The sequence below is a fragment of the Zootoca vivipara genome, chromosome 3, assembly GCF_963506605.1.
Source record: "Zootoca vivipara chromosome 3, rZooViv1.1, whole genome shotgun sequence".
Taxonomy (NCBI): Eukaryota; Metazoa; Chordata; class Lepidosauria; order Squamata; family Lacertidae; genus Zootoca; species Zootoca vivipara.
In genome coordinates, this window is record NC_083278.1 from 91,113,914 (window position 1) to 91,134,828 (window position 20,915).

A 20,915-nucleotide genomic window follows, 5' to 3' on the forward strand; every position below is an offset into this window, starting at 1 on the left:
AAATAAAATCCATGTCTAAACAAATCCATTTGGTGTTAACCCTAACTTTCTAGAATGGAATCTTAGCGAGGAATGCTGCATTTCAAGTATTAGTGGTGGAGATGTTGGGTGGGTGTCAGTGTCTGGAATTGGAATGTGTGTAGTTGTTAATAAATACTGGCTATATCGTTGAGAAGAGAAGAATCCTGCTGGATCAGGCCAAAAGCCCATCTAGTCCCGCACCCTGTTCTCACAGGGGCAACCAGAGATGCCTATGGGAAACTCACAAGCAGAACATAAGCAGCACAGCTCACACTCTCCTCCTGTGATTTGGAGGAGCAATTGGTCTTTGGAGGCAAACTGCCTCCGAAAGTGGAGGCAGAGCATAGATATCACGGCTAGTGGCAAATGACAGGGTGACACACAGCCTGAGTATTGGACTTGAGTGCCTATGAGCTTACTCTTCTGACACTTGGGTAAGAGGAAGAACTGTCCTAATGGAATTTCCTTTTTCCTCCGTTGAAGCTCTCATGAGAAATGTGTCTTCCAAGGAGCTCTTCTGGTTGTCAGTTAGCTGCCACCTCTTTCTCCCCCTATTGCACAGTATATGGGGTGGGCAATCTGTGACCCTCCAGATATAGCTCGAGTGCAGTTCATATCATCCCTGGCAACTGACTGAGGCTGATGCGAGTTGGAGTCCAGAAATGATCTGGAGGGCCCCAAGTTTCCCACCCCTGTGGTAGAGTTAAGAAATGCTCACAAGTTTTTTTGCCATGTTCGTCTGTTGGTTGCATGGGCTGTAGAAGTGTGTGCTTTTGTATAAATGCATATGTTTTGCTCTGGAAAGAATCTAGATATCTGTTCCATGTCATGCCTCTGCCACTGTGGAGACCCTGTGCATTTTGAAGGCTTCAGAGAACAATTATTTGGCAGAACCCTGTGCTTTTCAGCTTCTGTTTTCATTAAGTTTTTGGAGCATGTGTGGAACTAGGGTTTCCATATTTCAAAGAGTGAAAATCCGGACACAAACGTTGAGCTTTTTGTTTAAGTTTTGGGGCTATTTTTAAGGAAATCCACCAAAATCTACACTTCTGACATTGGTTGCCATGCATCTGGATTTCCCCAGAAATTTAAGCAATTCCTGCCCAGACACTGTTTCCAATGGCTGAATCCCGGCAATGTCTGGGAAATTCTGGATGTATGGCAACCCTAGTAGAACATAGCTGTGAAAATCCAAAGCAATGCCTGGATAGTGACCGTAACATTACTGGTGGTGGTGATCAGTCTACCTTCTACTTATGCTGTCTTGAAACACGTCTCTTCTCCTATTTAGATCTCGAGCATTCTTCCACCATAGGCTTCGAGCTGTCATGTTATGCAATTCCTGTAGGCCTTTTCAAAAGGGTGGAAACATATCAGGTTACCCACTTCCTCTCATTGCAAAGGCTTGCCATTTGATTTTCTTTGCTGGTTGCACACCCCAGCTTTTCAGTGTTAGCTTCCTTTATCTAAAGCAACCGACGATGAAACCGCAATCCCTCCTATAGAGTAAGTTCTATAGTACAGTTTGTTTAGAGTCCTCATAGCATTTCTTTAGAGCAGCATTTTTCAACCTTGGGTCCCCAGATGTTGCTGGACTTACAAGCCCACCCATACTTCTGAATCCTCACCCACTGAGTGTTGCAGGCAAATCTCACTCTCCCAGTTTACTCAATCATTGTTTTTGCAGGCTGAGTGGAGTCTACCTGTGGTGCATACAGAATAATGAGTATCAGTGGCCTTAGCCTACCTATCTGCAGCCCATGCTCCACCCATGGCCATGCCATGCCCACTGACATGTGGTCCCTGACCACACCCCTTGTTGCCCACCCTACTTGTATGAGATGATGGCACACAGGCTGAAGTGTGCGAAGGTGCTCCTTTTCTTTGATCATTAAGCAAGGGTTGCTGCTTTTAAGGCTGCCAACTTGCACACCTTTCTAGTGTTTTCCAGTCTCATTGATATCAGTGGGACCACTTCCAAGCAAATATACGTAGGATTTGGCCATAAAATTCTCCCACAAATCTTTGATTAGAATAATTATACAATGCAGATATAGGTGCATAAATGTCCTCCATTATTATCAATGTTGCACTTCTACTACTTCTCAAAATTAGTAATGGCTGTATCGGGGAAAATAATTACATCTAGAGTTCTCCGCTCCTTTGATCCCTGCCTAGATGTCTTTTGCTTTCTGAACCAATGTGTGCATGTTTTTCAGAGTGTGTGTATGTGGAAGGATGTTAACTAAGATAACAAGCTTCCCCCTTTTTCTCTTGGAGAGTAAAAGGTAATTTAACTTTGAATTCTGGGGGGAAAATGCAGCAAAATGGGTTCTGTGAGCTGGAATATAAATTTCTGGACCTGTTGGCTGTAAGAATCATAGGAAGGCTAAAGGTTTCTTCTAGGTAGGGTGATGCTGGACATAATAATTGGTGATCCATTTCTCTCCCCCTCCCACAAGTGCAGCCAAGAAGCTGAGAATCAACCCTTTGTCATTGCTTCAGCCTTCAGGTCAATAGTTAGGTCAATACCTAACCATTCCTTGTTCCGATATTCAGTGCAAACTGTACAACTAGAATGGAAGTTAAAAAATAACACTGAGTCAAACATAAATTCTAAACCTGGATTGCCTCCCTTTATGGAATAGTTTGACCTCCCTGACCTGACCTCCTTGACCAGAATGCCTGATGGCTTGATTAGAAGAACAATGACGAATCCGGATTAGTTGTAACCCTAAAGATATATGTAGTACTTTTTCCATTTTGTGATATTGCCAGAGACAATAGGACAGTAACAGAGATTAACGTTTTAGGTTTCGCCTTAGTTAAAACCCAAGGGCTGAATTTTCCTTAGAGCAAACCTCTCCTTGACATCCCTGGGTGATACTGATGGGTTAGCGCTTGTGGGTGAAATTACTTTAAGAGTATGGTGGAGGCTGTAATGAAGACTCACTTGAATTGAGTTTGCCTTGAGCAAGAAGGGAGTGTGTCTTCCTTTTGGAGTTCTGCTGGAGCCTTTCATCTTGCCTTGTGCATAATTATAATTGACGCATGGGGCAACCTGACTAATGAAACGTGTGCCCTGAAGGTTGATAGCCCTGCATTGTGCATCACCTGTAAAGGTTATGTTGAAGGTAAGCATAATAGTCTGCTTGGCTTCTATCCAAGAACCAACAGGTAGACCTTCAGCAACTGTAATCCAACAATTATCATGGTTCTTTCTTTTTTTAAAGGGCTCATTCTGCAGGACAGGGCCTTAGGCTTCAGTCCCCAAGGCCTGCCCTGACAGCACCACTGACTTCTGCTGTCCTAAACCTCTGGCCTACCTGGTAGCAAGTCAGTATGTCAAGTCCAAAGTTCAGAGTCCCAGCATCAATCCAAGCAAGCAAAGCCCAAAGACCAAAAGTCAGGAAACGCAGTCCAGGGTCAGTCCAAGTAAGCCAAGTCCAGCAGTCAGGATGCAGTCCAGAGTCAAACCTGAAGCACAGTCATGTAGAGGTCCAGGAGCCCCCAAGCCCAAGGTCCACCAACAGGGGAGGTTGAGCAGACACAGCACCTCAGCTCTGCTCCCCTTTCATACTTTGCATGCTTATTGTTGCATCACGTGGCAGGTGACCCTCACCTGTTCCAAACCCACTCTAGCAGAGGAATTACTCACCTTCTCCCAGAGCTAGCGAGTCCTACGTAGCCAGCTAGGAAGCTGGGCTGTAGGCCCTTACCTGCCTCAGCCTCTTAGCCAATCCCTCCTGGTGCTCCATAGGCCTTAAAGCCTGCTGTATTAATGAAGACAGGGTTCCCTCTGGCTCTGGTGGTGAGTCCTCCTGCTCTGGTTCCTGTGCATTGACCTCCATCCCCTTGCCACCCTCAGTCACCCTGTGAGTGCTTCCTTCCCCAACCCTTCCTTGCCTCAGCGTGTCCCAGCCCTGGCTACACACCTCGCCGGGATCCTTTCCCTCCTCCCCATCATCCTGCCAGTTAGTTAATGACATCTATATTTTGCTCTTCTCTCACCACCTCTGGTGAGTGCAATTTTGTATACCTGGCGCCTATGCCTGGAAATGCACTTTCGAATGAACAAGTAAGGCTGCAGTCCTATACACTAAAAGTCAAAGAACCTGTATGTTGCTGGACTCGCAACTCCCACATTCCCCAGCCAGTGTGGCTAATGGCCAGGAATGATGGGAGTTGTAGTCTAGCAACATCTGGAGGATCAAAGGTTCCCCATTCCCTACTTAGGAATGAACTCCACTGAATGCAATAGGACTGATTGCCTGAGCAGAGTCAGCACATGTGTGTGGATTGCAGAACCTTTATTTCTCATATCTTCCCACCTTAACATTTTTGTTCGGTGATGACACTTCAAATTTTAGCCCATTAAGCAAGGACTCGGGGGTGTTTCCACATTGGCTTAAGCAATTTTTCATACTCTTACAGAGATCAGTATCCCGGAAAGGTCCAAGCTCAAAGTATATTCCTGCTGCGTGTGTTTTGTTTTTCTGTACTTTAAATGACATTGCCTTATCCTTCAACCATCTCATGCTTTGAATCAGTTTTGACATAATGTCCTCTGCTCATTAAAACCACAGAAGCCATTTAATTGTTGGCTTAGTGGAAAAATACATAAGGCTGTCATCAGCTGTTGCTCTGGCAAGGCTTTCTGCAGCAGTATAAATAAATGAGGTCACAGTTCTTAAACAGGCTGTACTTGCAGGACCTCACAAGTGTGCACTCAAAACAGTGTGTGTGTATTTATATGCCTGCATTTTGAAATTTACTGCCCCAATGTTACTTATTTGATACCAGTTTTGGAAATAACCGTCTGGTGCGCAGAGCTCTTTGCCATTCGGAGGCTTTTAAATCCCCAGACTGTCTGAACTAATGCAATCTGTACCATCTCCTGTCAATCATCTAATATTGCTCAGCAGCTGAACTTCTCTCTTGAAGTCTTAACTTGTGACTCTAAAAATAAACCTGGGAGGAAAAGATGCACTAGGACAGGATCCACACCACAACCAAATGCAAAGTAAAGTTGTCCTAATAGTTTTGAAACTGATGCATGTGGGCATATCTGTACTGAAGAGTTAAACTGGTTTAATAGCCATTCATTCTCCTCCCCCCACAAAACTCCAGGGAGCTATAGGGTTGTGGTGTTGTTGCTGTTATTGTTGCTTAGTGGAGAGTGGACATGCTTTGGGATTCCTAACTAGAACATTCCGTGTGCTGCCAGCAGAATACAGCTGCTATTTCTAAATTTGCATCTATACTTACAATATCAATTGGCATGTGCAATTTTTGTGCAAACCTGTGTCTTTTTGACAATATGCAAGTGGCCACCCTAATACTCTAGGTCAGTCTGCCTGTGAGCTTACCAGCTGAATGGGCATATAAACCCAGTTCCTGCCTGTGTTAAGTCCAACACCACCCACTCTACCACACCGACTGTCCAGACAGAGGCTCTTCTGAGAGTGAACTAAGCAAAGGGTTTGTGAATGAACTGTCAGGTTCAGCAGCTTCACTGCTGGAGGGAATAGATCTGACGTTATGAGGCTACTAATATGAGTTATATAAATTGATAGCTCTTTTTTGTTTGAGCCACAAGAAGATCTCTCCGGTCTGAATTTCCGGAGATTGGGGAGGATGAACGCCATCCAATGTCAGGATCACGTTTCCGTGTTTTCTGCAGCTTTTTTTTTTTAAGGGATGATGCTAGGGAAACTTCAGAACTTCCAAAATGGCCTGCTGCCTTAGGTAGAGAGTATGAACAAAACAGCATAGACTTAAAAATAAAATAAAATAAAAAATCCTCCTGAACATAGAATGCAGGTGACTCGCATCTTACACGGGGGGGTTATGTTCCTGCCCATTGTATGAATAAGTCAAATCACGTGAAGCCAGGAACCCCTGAATCCTGCCCCCCCCTGCAAGGTGGAGGGCTGCTTGCCTGGCTTTTGAAAGCTGGCACAGGGGTGTAACAGGTTTCCAGAGCCCTCCCACTGCCTTCCCAAAGCCCAGTAAGCACTAGGAGTCTGCCAGAGCCCTCATACCTCCTTCCCAAAGCTGGATAAGCCTGCAACTGCAGTTTTGTGCAGGTATGTGTGTGTGTGTGTGTGTGTGTGTGTAAATAAATGGAGAGTGGGCTTTCCCTGCTCTCCATTTATTTATTTATTCCCCTCGCACCCACTCAAAGCTGCCATCGCGTAAGTAAAATAAGTGTAAGTTTGCAAGTTACCTGGACAGCATAATTCCGCATAGCACTTTTTTCTTTCTTGCTTTAAAATGGTACTGTTTTGCGATAATCCCGACCAGGTTCAGAGGCAGGTCTGGCATTTGTGAGATTATTATTATCATCATTTGTTAAATTTTTATACCGCTCTTCATCCAAAGTTCACAGTGCTGTTTACAACCTAAACACAAAGAATGCCCAATACGACTACCGGTAAGAGTTTTGCAATTCAGTCATACCTCGGTTTAAGTACGCCTCAGTTTGAGTATTTTCAGTTTAAGTACTCTGCAGACCCATCTGGAACGGATTAAGCTACTTTCCATTACTTTCAATGGGAAAGTTCGCTTCAGGTTAAGTACACTTCAGGTTAAGTACAGACTTCCAGAACCAGTTGTGTTTCTAAACCGAGGTACCACTGTATCTGCTTTACATAGGACACGGAGAAAGGTTGGAGGCAGCATGAGAGAATTCTCAGTTGCACCCAAAAAAACCTGAGCCTTCTTTATGCCACCCCCCCCCCAACACAACTTGTTACAGATCATTGTGATCATTTACTAGCTTTGGTGAGCATCTTTTATCCTCAGTGGTACATTCTAATGAAGACATAGCTGAACTGGTATAAACCAGAGTGTGTTGCAGAAAGTCCTTGGGAGAAGAAGGGCTTTCTGGTGGTTGGTTAACTTGCTTTTGGGTGAATTAAAATAAATCAATGGAGCCATAAAACATTACACAGTACAGGCCCCAAGGCCTTCAGGAATGGGCTATGCTGAAAATACATTTTTTAAATATAAAGTTCATCAACTGTCATAGGCAAGGATGGCAACACTTTTAGGAATATCAAATATTTGTTTTTCAGGCTCGGAATTTACATTTAATGCCATTGCTAGATGTTAGTGAACTTTGGAGCATGTATTCCATGATCATTGTTGATGGGTGGGCTGTGGGGCATTGCTAGAGGAAAGGTTCTTGTAACTTCTTTTTCTGATTTTGCATAGATACATCCAAAAGATAGCTTCAGATAACTGGGTGGTCTCTGTGAGCTTGCTTGCAATAATGTCCAAGCAGGATATAATTTTGGTTTACTCTCTGGCTAACAACATGACGACACAGATATGTTTAGAAATAACAACATACTCAGAACCCAACTACAACCAATGGATTGTGTCTAAGACATACTTGGAGCAGACCAACTGAAAGAACTGATTTTTCAATGGGACAACTCTGTGTAGGACTTAGTCAGATGCAACCCAATAGTTTCCAGGTGCATGTTTTGGAGACGACTTCAATACATATTGCTGATACAGTCAGATTCCAAAAACATTAATCTTTCCATTTATAAATAAATGTATGCTGAATGTAAGCCTTTATGTATCTGCTTATTATTAATACACACACACACACACACACACACACACACACACACACACACACTTACACTTACACTTTAGCCAGTTTTCCTATTTCCCCTGTGTGAACCTGTTTACTGTTGTCAAACCTCTCACACACAGTATGTAAAAGAATGGAAGTTTACAACCCCCTTCTTCTCCCCTCTCCACTTCTCTTCCCCCAATCTTATACAGTCATACCTCGGAAATCGAACAGAATCGGTTCCATAAGTCCATTCAACTTCCAAAATGTTTGGAAACGAAGGCGCAGCTTCCGATTAGCTGCAGGAAGCTCCTGCAGCCAATCGGAAGCCGCATCGGACGTTCGGGTTCCAAAGAACGTTCACAAACCGGAACAATCACTTCTGGGTTTGCGGCGTTCGGGAGCCAAATTGTCCGAGCTGCAGGGCATTCGACTTCTGAGGTATGACTGTACTGTACAGTATCAAAGTCTCATACTGAATAGGAATGGTCTTAAAAAAATGACTTTATCATTAGAAAACAGACAATGTATGTACTTTTGTAACCCAATAAAATATTTAATAAAAACAATTAAAAAAAATAAACTTTAGTCCTTCCCAAGTAGATTTTATCTTTTGCTTGTTTGCAAAGCATTTTGAAAATCGCTTGCATCCCCCAGGATCCTGACTCTGCTACTACAGCAGATTAATTTCAAGGGGTGTCCAGAGCACTCTCTAGTCCTGTTGTGTTGGATGAGTTTCAGTTAATAAGGCTTGCGGATGTGGACAAGGTGCTTGGATCAGTCAGGATATGACCCCTTGTGCTGTGGACTCTTGCCACTAGCGGCTGATAAAACTAGCAGGGAGGGAACAGCTGACTGGGACCAGGGAGGTGGTTAATGCCTCCCTGTGAGAGGGGATGTTCACTGCCTGCTTGATGGAATCCAGTGGTCAGACCACTCCTTAAGAAGCCCTCGCTGGATTCAGAAAATCTAAAGTAACAAAATGCTTGTGAACCAGGGACGTCTCCATAGCGAGGTGGGATGCCCTCCTTTATACAGTAGAGACATGCCTGGTTCACAAGCATTTTGCCTTAGGCATACAATTGTTATACTCCTTAATAATAGAATAAAAATGTCTATTTCTATTTATTTTCTTGATTTTCACTTTTATTTATGCAAAAGGTGGCTTGCATAAAAACAATACACGCCAGTGAAATTTTCTTAAAAGCAAGAGGAACATAAAATGCAACTGTGTATCTCAAATCAAACAGAGTGGTGTACAAAACGAAACGAAACGAAAATAAAAAAGGGAAAGAGTCCAGGAAAGCAGAAGTGTTTAAAGTCACGACAGTCTCTAACTCATGAGGGAGGATTCTAACACAAGGGAGGACTCTACAGAGGGTTAGGCCACAGGAGGCGCACTTCTGCGCTGTAGGAAGTCACAATGGGGTGGTTGTTGAACAACCAGTATGGTTTCCCCAGGGGGTTTTAAATACTGGCCTGCTCTCTAGGGGGAAAGGAGGCCTGTTAGACAGTAGCTGAGACATTCTTATTTATCCAGGTTTTTAAAAATACCTGTATTTTCCAGTGTATAAGACGACTGGACGTATAAGACGACCCCCAACTTTTCCAGTTGGGATATACTCGCTGTATAAGAAATATGACCCGGTGTATAAGACGACCTCCGACTTTGGAGAAGATTTTCCTGGGTTAAAAAGTAGTCTTATACGCAGGAATATACATGTGTGTAGTACTTCTGTGTTTCTGTTTTATTCACTTCTGCTTATGTTGTTGCTATTTACTGTTCCCTGAAATAGAAATTTGGAATCTGCACTGTTGATTTAAAATGTTTATATGCTGCCCTTCATCACTTTCTATTGTTCATAATTGCCTGCCCTCTCCCATATTATGGTTGCTGGTGACTTTTCTGGCCCTACTCTTTTTGGAACTAGGAAAGGATGTTTTTGTATAGGCTTAGGGTTGACCACTGGCTGGCTACCTCTTGAACTGGTATCCTTTTAAGGTGACTACTTTCCTTTGCTTGCCTGCCATTTTAAGCAATCTCATGAGTAGAGAGAGGAGAAATTTGATTTCACTTTGCATTTCAAGGTGAACCTACCTAATTTGCACTTCTCAAAACAATGTGAAACATAGTTGTCTTTTATTCATTCATTTTATTTGTATGCTGATTTTTTACCAAAAAAAAAATTGTGCTCAAAGCGGCTTACAAGAAAGAAGCAGGGATCCATTTCAAACGCTACAGAAACAATTTCAAAACAACGTAGCAAAACATAAATATGACAACATACCCCAAAACCACATTTCAATACTGTAAATATAACAAGATTCTTTAAACAACATGCAACATCCTAAAGCAATAAGAACAAGGGAGCTTCAGTTTGACCTTAGTCCTAGAAACACCCCTCCCATGTTGTTCCTCGCAGTCCCTCTGTGTATATTTTTTTGGGGGGGGGGGTTGCGCAAAAATGCAAATGTTAGGAAAAATAACATAGAATTTTCTGCAAGAAATTTCCCCCAATAATACATTTTTGTAAGTCAGAAATGCTCTTATATTTCTAGGAAGTACTGAAGTTGTGTTTAAGGTTTCTCCCTCTCTTTGGACAGAGGCTCTGTGTTTTTTAGGAGCTGCATAGCAAGGAAAATGAATCAGGTACAGTATAGAGATAAGAAAGTCTATGCAGATTGAAATATGCCATCCTGCAGCTGTTAAAGAGATGGAGCTTCTGTCCCTATTGGCTGGTGCCCATTGGGACTAGTAGGGCAGAAACCAAGGGTAGATGGAGTCGGAGCCAATGACAGGCAGAGCCAACTAATTCTAATCTTCTCCCCCATCCTCTTCCCTGATGAGCTCTTACAAAGTTTGCTTCAACACTGAAACTAAAGAAGAGGAAGCTGTCAAGCTGCTTGTAAGTAAGAAGGCAGGTAGGTTGAGGCAGACGGAGGGTATAGTGAAGCTACTGGGCCGGTGCCCCTTTAGCATTAATGGACCAGCCTGCACTGGCTTCTACTGTGTGTGGAGGGGAGTGACAACCCTACTTCCCCCAAAAAGAACAATTGGGTATGGTTAAATAAGCACTGAGAGTTAGAAGAAAAAATGTTTGCAGCTGTGGTTAAAGCCAGAGTTGCGATCTACCATGTTTCTCCGAAAATAAGACACCGTCTTATATTTTTCATCAAAAAAACCACAGCGGCTTATTTTCAGGGGATGTCTTATTTTTTTTATTAGCCTCTTCCTTGGCGCCCCCCAGAACTGCACCAATCACTATGTCTTATTTTCGGGGTATGGCTTATATTGCACAAATGCTTAGAAATCCTGCTACGGCTTATTTTATGGGTATATCTTATTTTCAGAGAAACAAGGTATTGATGCTACTAACCTTTCTTGTGTAATAAGGGAAGACGTAGGTAAAAATTGTTATCCAGCTACCTTTGTTCTGAATTGGGGGAAAGGGACCATAAAGGACTTCATCCAAGTCCAAAGCAAAATAAGCTCACTTACGCCAAACTTTCTGAAATGCCTTTATGAAAACTAACTTCTAAATTCTGATTGTCAGATTTGTCAGTTGAATGAGCATTTCTGATTCATAAGCGAGCAAACGAAAATGCCAAAAGGTCAATCAGATCTCTAACCTGTCCATCACCTCTTTACCTGTGCTCTTATTACCTTGCGTTCCTCTCTTAAAATAGCTGATTGGTGTTTCATTATTTCACATGGTGTAAAAGCATCTCTAGTAAAGTGATAAAAGATAAGGGTCTTATCTTTGGGGGGATCTTAGCTGGAGTGTCTAAAGGTTTTTATTCTGGCACACAGGCTTATAGACAAAATAAGAGTATAAAGAATTGTTACTAAAAAGGTCTCTGAGCTGCCATAGTTTGAACCTTTGCCTTTTACCAAAAGCAATTATTATTATTTTTCAACCTTCTTTCCAAGAGTTACATCACTTTTTAGACAAGGTGTCTCTGGTTCTTGCTATTTTCTCTTATCTTTGTCAGTTTGCATAAAGCTACATTTCTCTTGCATTAGTGCCTTATTTCACATGCCATTAGTGAAAGCTTAACCTATAATCACCCATGTGTACACAAGGGATATAGCTGTATTTTTCCTCCTCCCTCTTAGGCAAATGCTGCTCCAACCACCTGTTAGCATTACATCACTGGTTCCCAAGAACACACTTGTACCAAAAAGCCTGAAACAAAGTAGTTCTTCTTGCATTGTTTGCACTCAAAGAGCTGATGTCATGCCGAGCTGATGTCATTGTATGTCTTTGTGTAATTGCCATGGAAACCAGGCAGGTGGGTAGCCTGAGCTGATGTCATCTCAGAATGAGGTGTAGAAAGTTCTTAAGCTTCTGTTTTTCTCTTCAGATTTTGTGGAACAGCGTTAGACAACAAATTGGAAAATCCCAAAGTATGTTAGGACAATATTCTTTTAAAAAGTGTATCAGTCTTGGGTGCATTTGTTGAAACCCCCTCACCCTTCAAGTGTCCTCTCTTTGAGAAATCTTCTTTTATGAAGCAGAATAATCAATTATGGAACTACATAAGGAGTGTTACCCTTTCATAGGCAAAACAAAAATGTTATTGTGGAATCTAAATGGATCATCTCCCAGATTTGAGAGAGAGAGAGAGAGGTGTTTATTCATTTCCCGCATCTGAAAAAAGTGCTATCTGGGAAGTGAAAAAATTATAAAATACATGTGTAACCCAACCATGTTTTGCTTTGTTTTTAGTCTGGGGAAAAAACTGAAAGTGAGGGAAATGACTTTTCACACTAGTGGGAGTAGTCCACTTTTTCTGTGCACCAATTAGCTACCAGTGTATAACACCCTACAGTTTGGGACTAGGATACAAGAAAGTTCATCTCACCCCTTATATACCCAATCAATCGGTGCACTCGGGAGTTGAGGGCCTCCTGCAGATACCTTTAGGAGACCCTAGAGTTTGAGCAAACCTCCAAATTGAATGGGTAAATCATAGAAGAGACCCTGAGGATCATCTATACTCCAGCCCCCTACATTGGTTCCCAGTACATTTCCAAGCACAATTCAAAGTGTTGGTGCTGGCCCTTTAAATCCCTAAATGGCTTTGGCCCTGTATACCCAAAGGAGTGTCTCTCCTCCCAACGTTCAGCCCAGACACTAAGGTCCAGCACCAAGGGCCTTCTGGCGGTTCCCTCACTCTGAGAAGTGAGGTTACAGGGAACCAGGCAGAGGGCCTTCTCAGTGGTGACACCCACCCTGTGGAACGTCCTCCCTTCAGATGTCAAGAAAATAAACAACTATCTGACTTTTAGAAGACATCTGAAGGCAGCCCTGCTTAGGGAAGTTTTTATGTTTGATGTTTTATCGTGGTTTTAATATTCTATTTGGAACAGCTCAGAGTCGCTGGGGAAAGCCAGCCAGATGCGTGGGGTATGAATGAATGGATGGATGGATAAATAAATAAATAGTTTTATTTTGGATTTGCAACAATTTATCATTTGTGTGCTTGTCAGCCTGGGCTCCTTTGGGTAGACGGGTGGGATATAAATATTAATAAAGATGATGATAGTAACAAATTAATATCTCAGGTTCCTGACCCTCTCCTTTTTAAAATCTCTCTGTGCTGCAGGTGGACTCAGCAGTTTTAAACAGAACCACGAAAACCTCTGTGACAACTCCCTCCAACTCCAAGAGTGCCCCGAAAGTGGAGGAGGGGGCGGTGCTGCTGCCGCGGTAACCTGCACGCTACCTCAGTCCATCCCGACCACCCCAGACATTGAGAACGCCGAGCTCACGCCCATCTTGCCCTTCTTGTTTCTTGGCAATGAGCACGACGCTCAGGACTTGGAGAAGATGCAGCGGCTGAACATCGGCTACGTCATCAACGTCACCACTCACCTCCCTCTTTACCATTACGAGAAAGGCTTGCTCAATTACAAGCGGCTGCCGGCCACAGACAGCAACAAGCAGAATCTCAGGCAGTACTTTGAAGAGGCTTTTGAATTCATTGGTAACTATCCTAGCAAAACGGCCGCAATGGCTGCTTTTGCGGCGCAAATGCGTTTAGTTCCAGGCTGACAGGCGTGGAACTGATTATCTTTGCCCAAGGGGGTGGGAAGCAGCTTTATCATGTTGTGTTGTTGTCTGAGCATTTCAGCACTTGCAAAACTTTCCTATGGTAGTGCTGCCAAAGAAATCTGGTTGCTTCCAGGGTTTTATTATCGTTTTTCCGGCCTCTTTTATGCAGCTGGGATAGTTCAGGGTTGTGGATTCCTCCATTGCAGGGGGTTGGACTAGATGACCCTTGGGGGTCCCTTCCCACTCTGATTTTGCGATGTGCATGTGTGTTTAAACTTGCAAGATTTCCGGAGCACACCTGTGTTTTCTGGAGGGGGCATGCTAGATGGGCAGCTGCTGACAGTGCGCATGATTCAGATGTTTGCAAAACACCTGTTTCACACATTCACACTTTGGCTGCCTTCGGACATGGGAAATATTGTCTTTGTTTTCCTGATTATAATGCTAGTACTTCTGCACCTTGCACACTGCAGTACCTGTTATGGAGTAGCAGTGTTTTGATGGATATACCAGCATGTCACACTAAACATCATTCCCAACAGTGGCCATGGTGTGACACAAGAACAAATGTCATTGGGCAATGTTGCTCCTCCCATGCCCTTTCCACACACGTGTGCTTCTCTTCAGGAAAGAACAGTATGCCAGTATAACGTCCCAAATTCCATCACTTCACTTCCATCATTTTCTTGGTTAAGGTGGCTGCTAATGGATCTTTTTCCTGGAATTAAATTGCATAGAAACGAGTGTCCCCAGAAACCCTCTGCAGCCTCAGTTATACATTGAGGCTTTGGAGGTAGGAAATGTGGCTGCAAGGGGGAGGATGGAATGAGAAACGAAGGCTGACTTAAAAGCCAAGCCATTGGGTACTGGTGGCCGGAAGATCATGCCCATAGTCACACCTGCAGTGCATTAATCTGTTGGCAACTCATTGATGCATTGCATTAAATGTGTGCGTGTTAGTGGGAGGAAGCCAGGAGCATATGGACATTATAGGTGGGGCCAATGGGTGTGATCCTGCTTCCACCTCCACATATGACAAATAGGCAGCGAGGAGTTTGTCTGAACACCCCAGTGCAAAGAAGGTGACAGCAGGGGGCTGTTCTAGGGCATATGCTGAAACTCCCATTTGGCTTTACCTTTCAGAGTAAGAATATTGGTTAAAGGGGTGGTAGAAATAGGGGATTTTGCTGCCAGAAGATGTGGTGATGGCCACCAATTTGAATATTTCTAAAATAAGGAATATACCAATTCGTGGAAGATAAGGCTATCAATAACTGCTAGTCATGGCAGCTATACATAGGAGATGGATTGAACAGCCTAACTCAGAGGTCCCCAGACTACAGCCTGCAGGCTGGATACGGCCTGAAGGCCTCTTTTATCCGCCCCGGGCCGCCCCCCGCTGCCCATTGCCACTGCCTGCTCTTAGTGGCGCGGCGCAGCTGCCCACTTCCGGGTCAGATGTGTGCCAGAAATAGCTTGCGCACATGCGCAAGTGTCATTTCCAGCACACTTCCGGGTTGGAGGAGGCCCAATGTGTATGCGCACAAGCTATTTCAACTGCTCCTCTGACCCAGAAGTGCGCCAGAAATAGCGTGTGTGCATGCGTATGGGTGTGCGCTCCCCCGCCCTCTGGCCCACCGTGCGATCGGCACAGCGGGCACCGTCCTGAAGCCGGGTAAGTTTGGGGACCCCTGGCCTAACTCTTTCTCATTTCAATCTTGCTGGTGCTCAGACACAGACTTATTTTGCTCTGTGATGGAGATGATCGATTGATCGATTGATCGATAATAGATAGATAGATCGATGATAGATATAATCTGCATTTAAATTTTATGCATTTTGTATGCAAAATGCACACTTTTTAATGCTTCTCCGATCTGTAATATATGCAATTTGCTTGTATCTTTCACACAAAAAGTTATATTTTTGTGCACATAATCGACACACAAGCTACATTGCAACTTCTAGAAAGGTACATAATCAATTCTGATTCTGATCTGCCTGCACTTTCGGGATCACATCAGTCTGCTGTGAAAAGCAGGCTGAACAACTTCTTTCCCCATCCCTAACTGTATGCTACCTTTGGTTTCAGAGGCATTAGGCCTCTAAATACCTTTTGTTAGGAGCAGCAGTGAGAGAAGCCAGTTTCCGTCATGCATGTCATGCTTGGGGGCTTCCCAGAGGCATCTTATTAGTCACTGTAGGGAGGAGGATGCCTTTGGGCTGATCTTCTGTGGCTCTTAGTCGGTTTTCCTATCCTTGCTATCAGGGGGAAATCATTTCATGGCTTTCTTCCTAGAAAGGCACCGCCTGATATTACTAATTCTAAATTATACTACAGAAAGAGATACGACTACAGAATTTCTCCGGTTTGAAAATTTAACTGCTTTTAACCACAACCAAAGGAGATTGCAAGCCTTTCTCTCTTGATGGCACTGATCTCACCACGTGACATAAATGTTTACTCAGTGCCAGAGTTCTGAAATCAAAAGTTGAGAAATCCCTTTTATTTGGACCAACCAAAACGTCACAAAAATAGTGAGCAAGCTTTTAAAGTTCTTTCGTTGTGTTTTTTTCTCTCCCACCCCCACCCTGTATGGACTTTGTATAGACATACAATACAACGATGAAGAGTTCTGGAGAACTCAAAAGCTTGCTCAATGTTTTGAGGCGCAGTATTTTCTTCCTGTTTAAACACACCGTTAATACCTTCATGTGTTTAGGACGGATGTTCATAATAAAGAAAAGCAGAGCCAGTGTTGTCTTTTTGGAAATCTTAGTCCCTTTTTGCATCTATCTTTTACTACTGTGTCATAAATGTGAGAGGACAATGAAATGGAGGGCAAAAAATGTCTACCCTTGACTGGTCCTTTATTAACCAATACTTTTACAAACTTCTCTTAAATAATAATAATAATAATAATAGTAATAATAATAATAATTTATTTATACCCCACCCTCCCTCCCCAGTGAGAGCCGGGCTCAAGGCGGCTGACATCAATAAAAGTACAATAAAACATAAAAGAAAGAAAAACAATTGATTAAAATGCAGATTAAAATACAATTTAGATTTAAAAATTGCTTTAAAATGCAGCCTCATTTTTAAATGACCCAAATCAAAACCCAAAGGCCAGATGGAACAGCTCTGTCTTAAGGCTATACGCTGGACAATTCTGTCTATCTATCATCTATCATCTATCTATCATCATCTACCTAAATTAAATTCTCACACGCCACCCCTTTTCACTTTGGTAACTATAGCCTAGAGCTATGCCTGCACGTTTGATGAACATATATTTCTTTGTCTTGACTTTTTAGTAGGATAAATATTCTGTTAAGTAACTAGTCACACATTAGGAACTGGAGGTTTGCTGCAGGGGAGATACTTAACAATTTCGAAACAAAAATTCTGGACTCTATGTGGTTTCCATAATTCAGCTGGCATTGGCGAGCCTTGGATAAAAGGCACACATGACTTGCTGGGGTGTAAAAAAAAGATGAATATTTTCCCCCTACCAGATCAGAAGGGCTAGTGGGAGAAAAGGTTGTGTGGGGAGGGTCACCTGTGGCATGTAGGACAAACCACATCTGCCACCCAGAATTTATCTAATATTGATTTTCCCTGCCTTTAAGGCAGCACTTTACTTTTCCTTCTTGCTGTTGCCTGTGTTTCAAAAGAATATCAATGTGAATGTGTACCCAACTTGAATACAGTGGTACATTGCACCTTCAGCAGATCGGCCCCCTGCTGAAAAAGTTTGCTGACCCCTGCATTAGGACCTTGGGTCTCTTGACCTCTGGCTTTCACTCACGGAAGTGAATGTTGACATTTTATTTCTGTGCTTTTTTTTCCAGAGGAAGCTCACCAGTGTGGAAAAGGCCTCCTCATCCACTGCCAGGCCGGTGTGTCCCGCTCTGCCACCATTGTCATCGCTTACCTTATGAAGCACACACGGATGACCATGACTGATGCCTATAAGTTTGTCAAAGGCAAGCGACCAATCATTTCTCCTAATCTTAATTTTATGGGGCAGTTATTGGAGTTCGAGGAAGATCTAAACAATGGAGTCACGCCGCGAATTCTCACGCCAAAGCTGATTGGGGTAGAGACTGTCGTGTGATGGCAAAGAAGCATGTGACTAAAGAGAGATTTTTGTATTCTTCACTTGACATGGACTTGGAAGGCTTGGATTTACCCCGTTTTTCTTTTCTTTTTAGCTTTATTGAGGAGGGTTTATTATAAGACAAAACTTTGGACAGGAACCTTTTTGAAGAAAAGGTTTTAAAAATACAAGGACTTCACAAATGTTGGGCAAGATAGCTTTGCAAGTCCCTTCTTGAAAAGAGGATGATTGGGGGGATGCTTTGAAGAAACCAGTTTTTAAAGTCTCCTTGCGTGTAAGAGAGAAACTGGACACTATATAATTTTTTCTTCCCTTTTTGGTTATTCAGCTACTTGTAGAGATTATGACTAAGTAGTCTGTGCAGGTTCATAGACCGAAGACAGCTATGTTTTTTTTCCCAAAATAAAATACAACCAGCCAAAATAAAAAAGCGAAAAGACAACTAAAACCCACGGGCGGCCTTGAGTTTGCAAAGGCTTTGCTAAAGAAACCCTAAGCAAAATGCTTGCTGGTGCAAAGAAGATCAGAGCAGCTTAAAACTATCTGCAAATCCCTTCTCACCCTCTTGACTAGAGAAAATCTTTTTATTTGCTGTGTTTCATCTTCTGGTACTATTTTTCTATTTGGGGGTTGGGGGTAGGCTAACACCAAGGGACTTGACCATTTTACGCCATATGCCTTTACTGGCTTCTTGTGCAATAATAGTTTTGAGTGATGGAAAGAGTACTTTATTTTGAGTGTTCAAACCAGTTACAGCTGGCTGCCCATTAATAATATTAATAATATTTTTAAATAGCATAAAGGTGGCTGGCTTGATTTAGAAGAAGGTATAAAACAACAAAAAGCAATTATTTTTTTCCCTTTTCCGATTCTGGTTATAGTGCCATACACCTTGTTACATATGTATATCAGAATGTACAAAGATCAAGAACAAGCAAAGTTTATTTAAAATATTTTTTCGCACAAAATACTGGTGTGTTTTTCTGTTCATGTACAAAGTTTGATTATAAAAATGAAAACTGTTTTAGAAATTGTGAGTGTGTGCGTGTGTCTCCTTTCCCTTATTTCTTTCGTGAACGCTCCTATGTAGTTAGCTTTCCACTTGCAATAAGCAGCAGGGCATTGCGCAGTGGTGGGAGGGCAGATTGTGGCACAGGGGGGGGGGAGTACTTGCCATGCAGATGTTCCATGTGGCTCCTATCTCATCTAGATGCATGTAACTTTGGCCTTGGTCCAGTGAAACTGTGGTTTGTTGGACAAAGAATGAGCATGGTGCCCACACACTTCCTTCTCCCTTTCTCTCAGGGACAGGGAACCTGTGATCCTCCCAATGTTGTTCAGAGTCCAACTCTCGCCAGCTTGGCCCAATGGTCAAGAGTGATGGGCAGTGGAGCTGGCAACATCTGGAGGACCACAAATTCCCCAACCCTACCTTCTGGGGTTTCTTAAAGGACAGTTTCTCAGACTTAATAGGAAATGGCAGGGTTTTGTTTTTTTAAAAAAGTCCTAGATGCACAACAGAAAGGGAAGAGGATGGATGTTAATACAACTCTTGTTTTCAGTCTGATAAACCGTGGTTTATTCAGACCAAGTTAATCTTGTCTGAAAGGGGCCTGGGCAACAAGTTGATCTGCATGTAGCATTGGCATACCCCAAGCATATCCACCTGGGCCAGACTGCACATGTGTGTCCAGATGCTCATACGAGCATTTTAACTAGATGGCAGCTACAGGGCACACTGGTGAATGCTGCTTTCGTGGCTCCCATGCAGTCTTAAGCAGGCCTTGAGTACTCATTTTGGGTCAATTTTATATTGCTCCCATTCTCCTTTTTCACTGCAGGTTTATTCTGCAAGCTGCCAACTCCACCATTTCCCAGGGAGCTGCTATTTTTGTGATGAGTATATGTGGAGCAAGGGTTGATTAGATAGCTAGGTAGGGAAAATATTGATTATTGTAGGCTACATCCACCTAGGGTTTTTAGCTAGTGGTTTTTAACACATCTCTAACACTTGCCAAGCACATGCACAGATCCCTAGTTGCCCGCATACCTGAAGGGAGAATTTCAAAGCATATAGTCCATATGCTTGAATGTTGAAGGCATACTTTCTGGAAGAGACATAGACGCATAGCTGCCAAGTCTCCCGTATTCCCCGGGAAACCCCCGTTTTTCCAGCTGCCCCCAGCCGAAAAAAACAGATTTTATTCTGGTGCGGTGGCCATTTTGGAACTGGACGGAGCATGCGCAGAAGCAACTTTTGATGCTGCTTTACCCAGTTCCAAAATGGCTTCTGGTGCGGCGGCCATTTTGGAACAGGGCAGAGCAGCATCAAAAGTCGCTTCTGAGCATGCTCCGCCCAGTTCCAAAATGGCGGCAGCGCTACTTCCGGTCTGCTACTTCTGGTCCAGTCCCTTATTTCTTAGGCCGGAACTTGGCAGGTATGCATAGACGTAACTGGTGGTTGAAGACTTGCTTTCTTCTTGTCTTCTCCAGTTCCCCTCAGCAATGTATCACAGCTTCTATAGCCTACATATAGTAGGGGGCATTTAAAATGAGAGTTGTCATAGCTTCCTCTTTTTTGCTCTTCAAAATATGGCAACCCTAGGAGGTAGCCATGCCTCCATTTTAAGTATTAAGAGATGAATCAGTAACACGAGAAGGGACTATGGAGATTTCCTCTCGGTCAGCAGCCTGCTAACCAATTACCGTTTTGCACCACTTGGAGCATTTTCCACATTAGAAAAAAAAAAACAACCATGATTCAATTGCATTTGCTAGAATTTCAGTTGGGGAAACAGCAAGATAAAAGCAGAATGGAGGCTCAGTAACAATCCATTCCATGGAAAACACTGCAGAGCCTTGCTTTCCCCGTTCCTCCACTAGTTCGCTGACTGATTTTAACACCCACATGGAAAAGGCCTTTTGGTTTCCAGCTCCTTGAGCTTTTGAATAGTTTTTTTGTGTGTGTTTGAGCTATAGCTGACTTCATTTGCCCACCCAGCCTTATTTTATTTTTTTGGCCATGGTCACATCAGTGTGAGATGCCGCTTATAAAGTGGGCGTTTATCACTTGATCTCTCATGTAGATGTGCTAGTCTTTGCCCCCTTTGCCAGTCCAAA

The 20,915-nt window shown here is 43.1% G+C and overlaps 1 protein-coding gene across 3 annotated transcripts in view; it reads left to right on the forward strand.

The window, feature by feature from the left end:
• DUSP10 (dual specificity phosphatase 10) overlaps nt 1-20,578 on the forward strand; it is a 43,456-nt gene extending 22,878 nt beyond the window's left edge. For all 3 annotated transcript variants that reach the window (XM_060272984.1, XM_035111387.2, XM_035111388.2), the window contains exons 3-4: nt 13,223-13,603; nt 17,527-20,578. In XM_060272984.1, the coding sequence (XP_060128967.1) occupies nt 13,223-13,603; nt 17,527-17,792 (647 nt within the window). In that variant the 3' untranslated portion in view covers nt 17,793-20,578. The remainder of the gene's footprint in view (nt 1-13,222; nt 13,604-17,526) is intronic.
• The last annotated feature ends 337 nt before the right edge of the window (nt 20,579-20,915 follow it).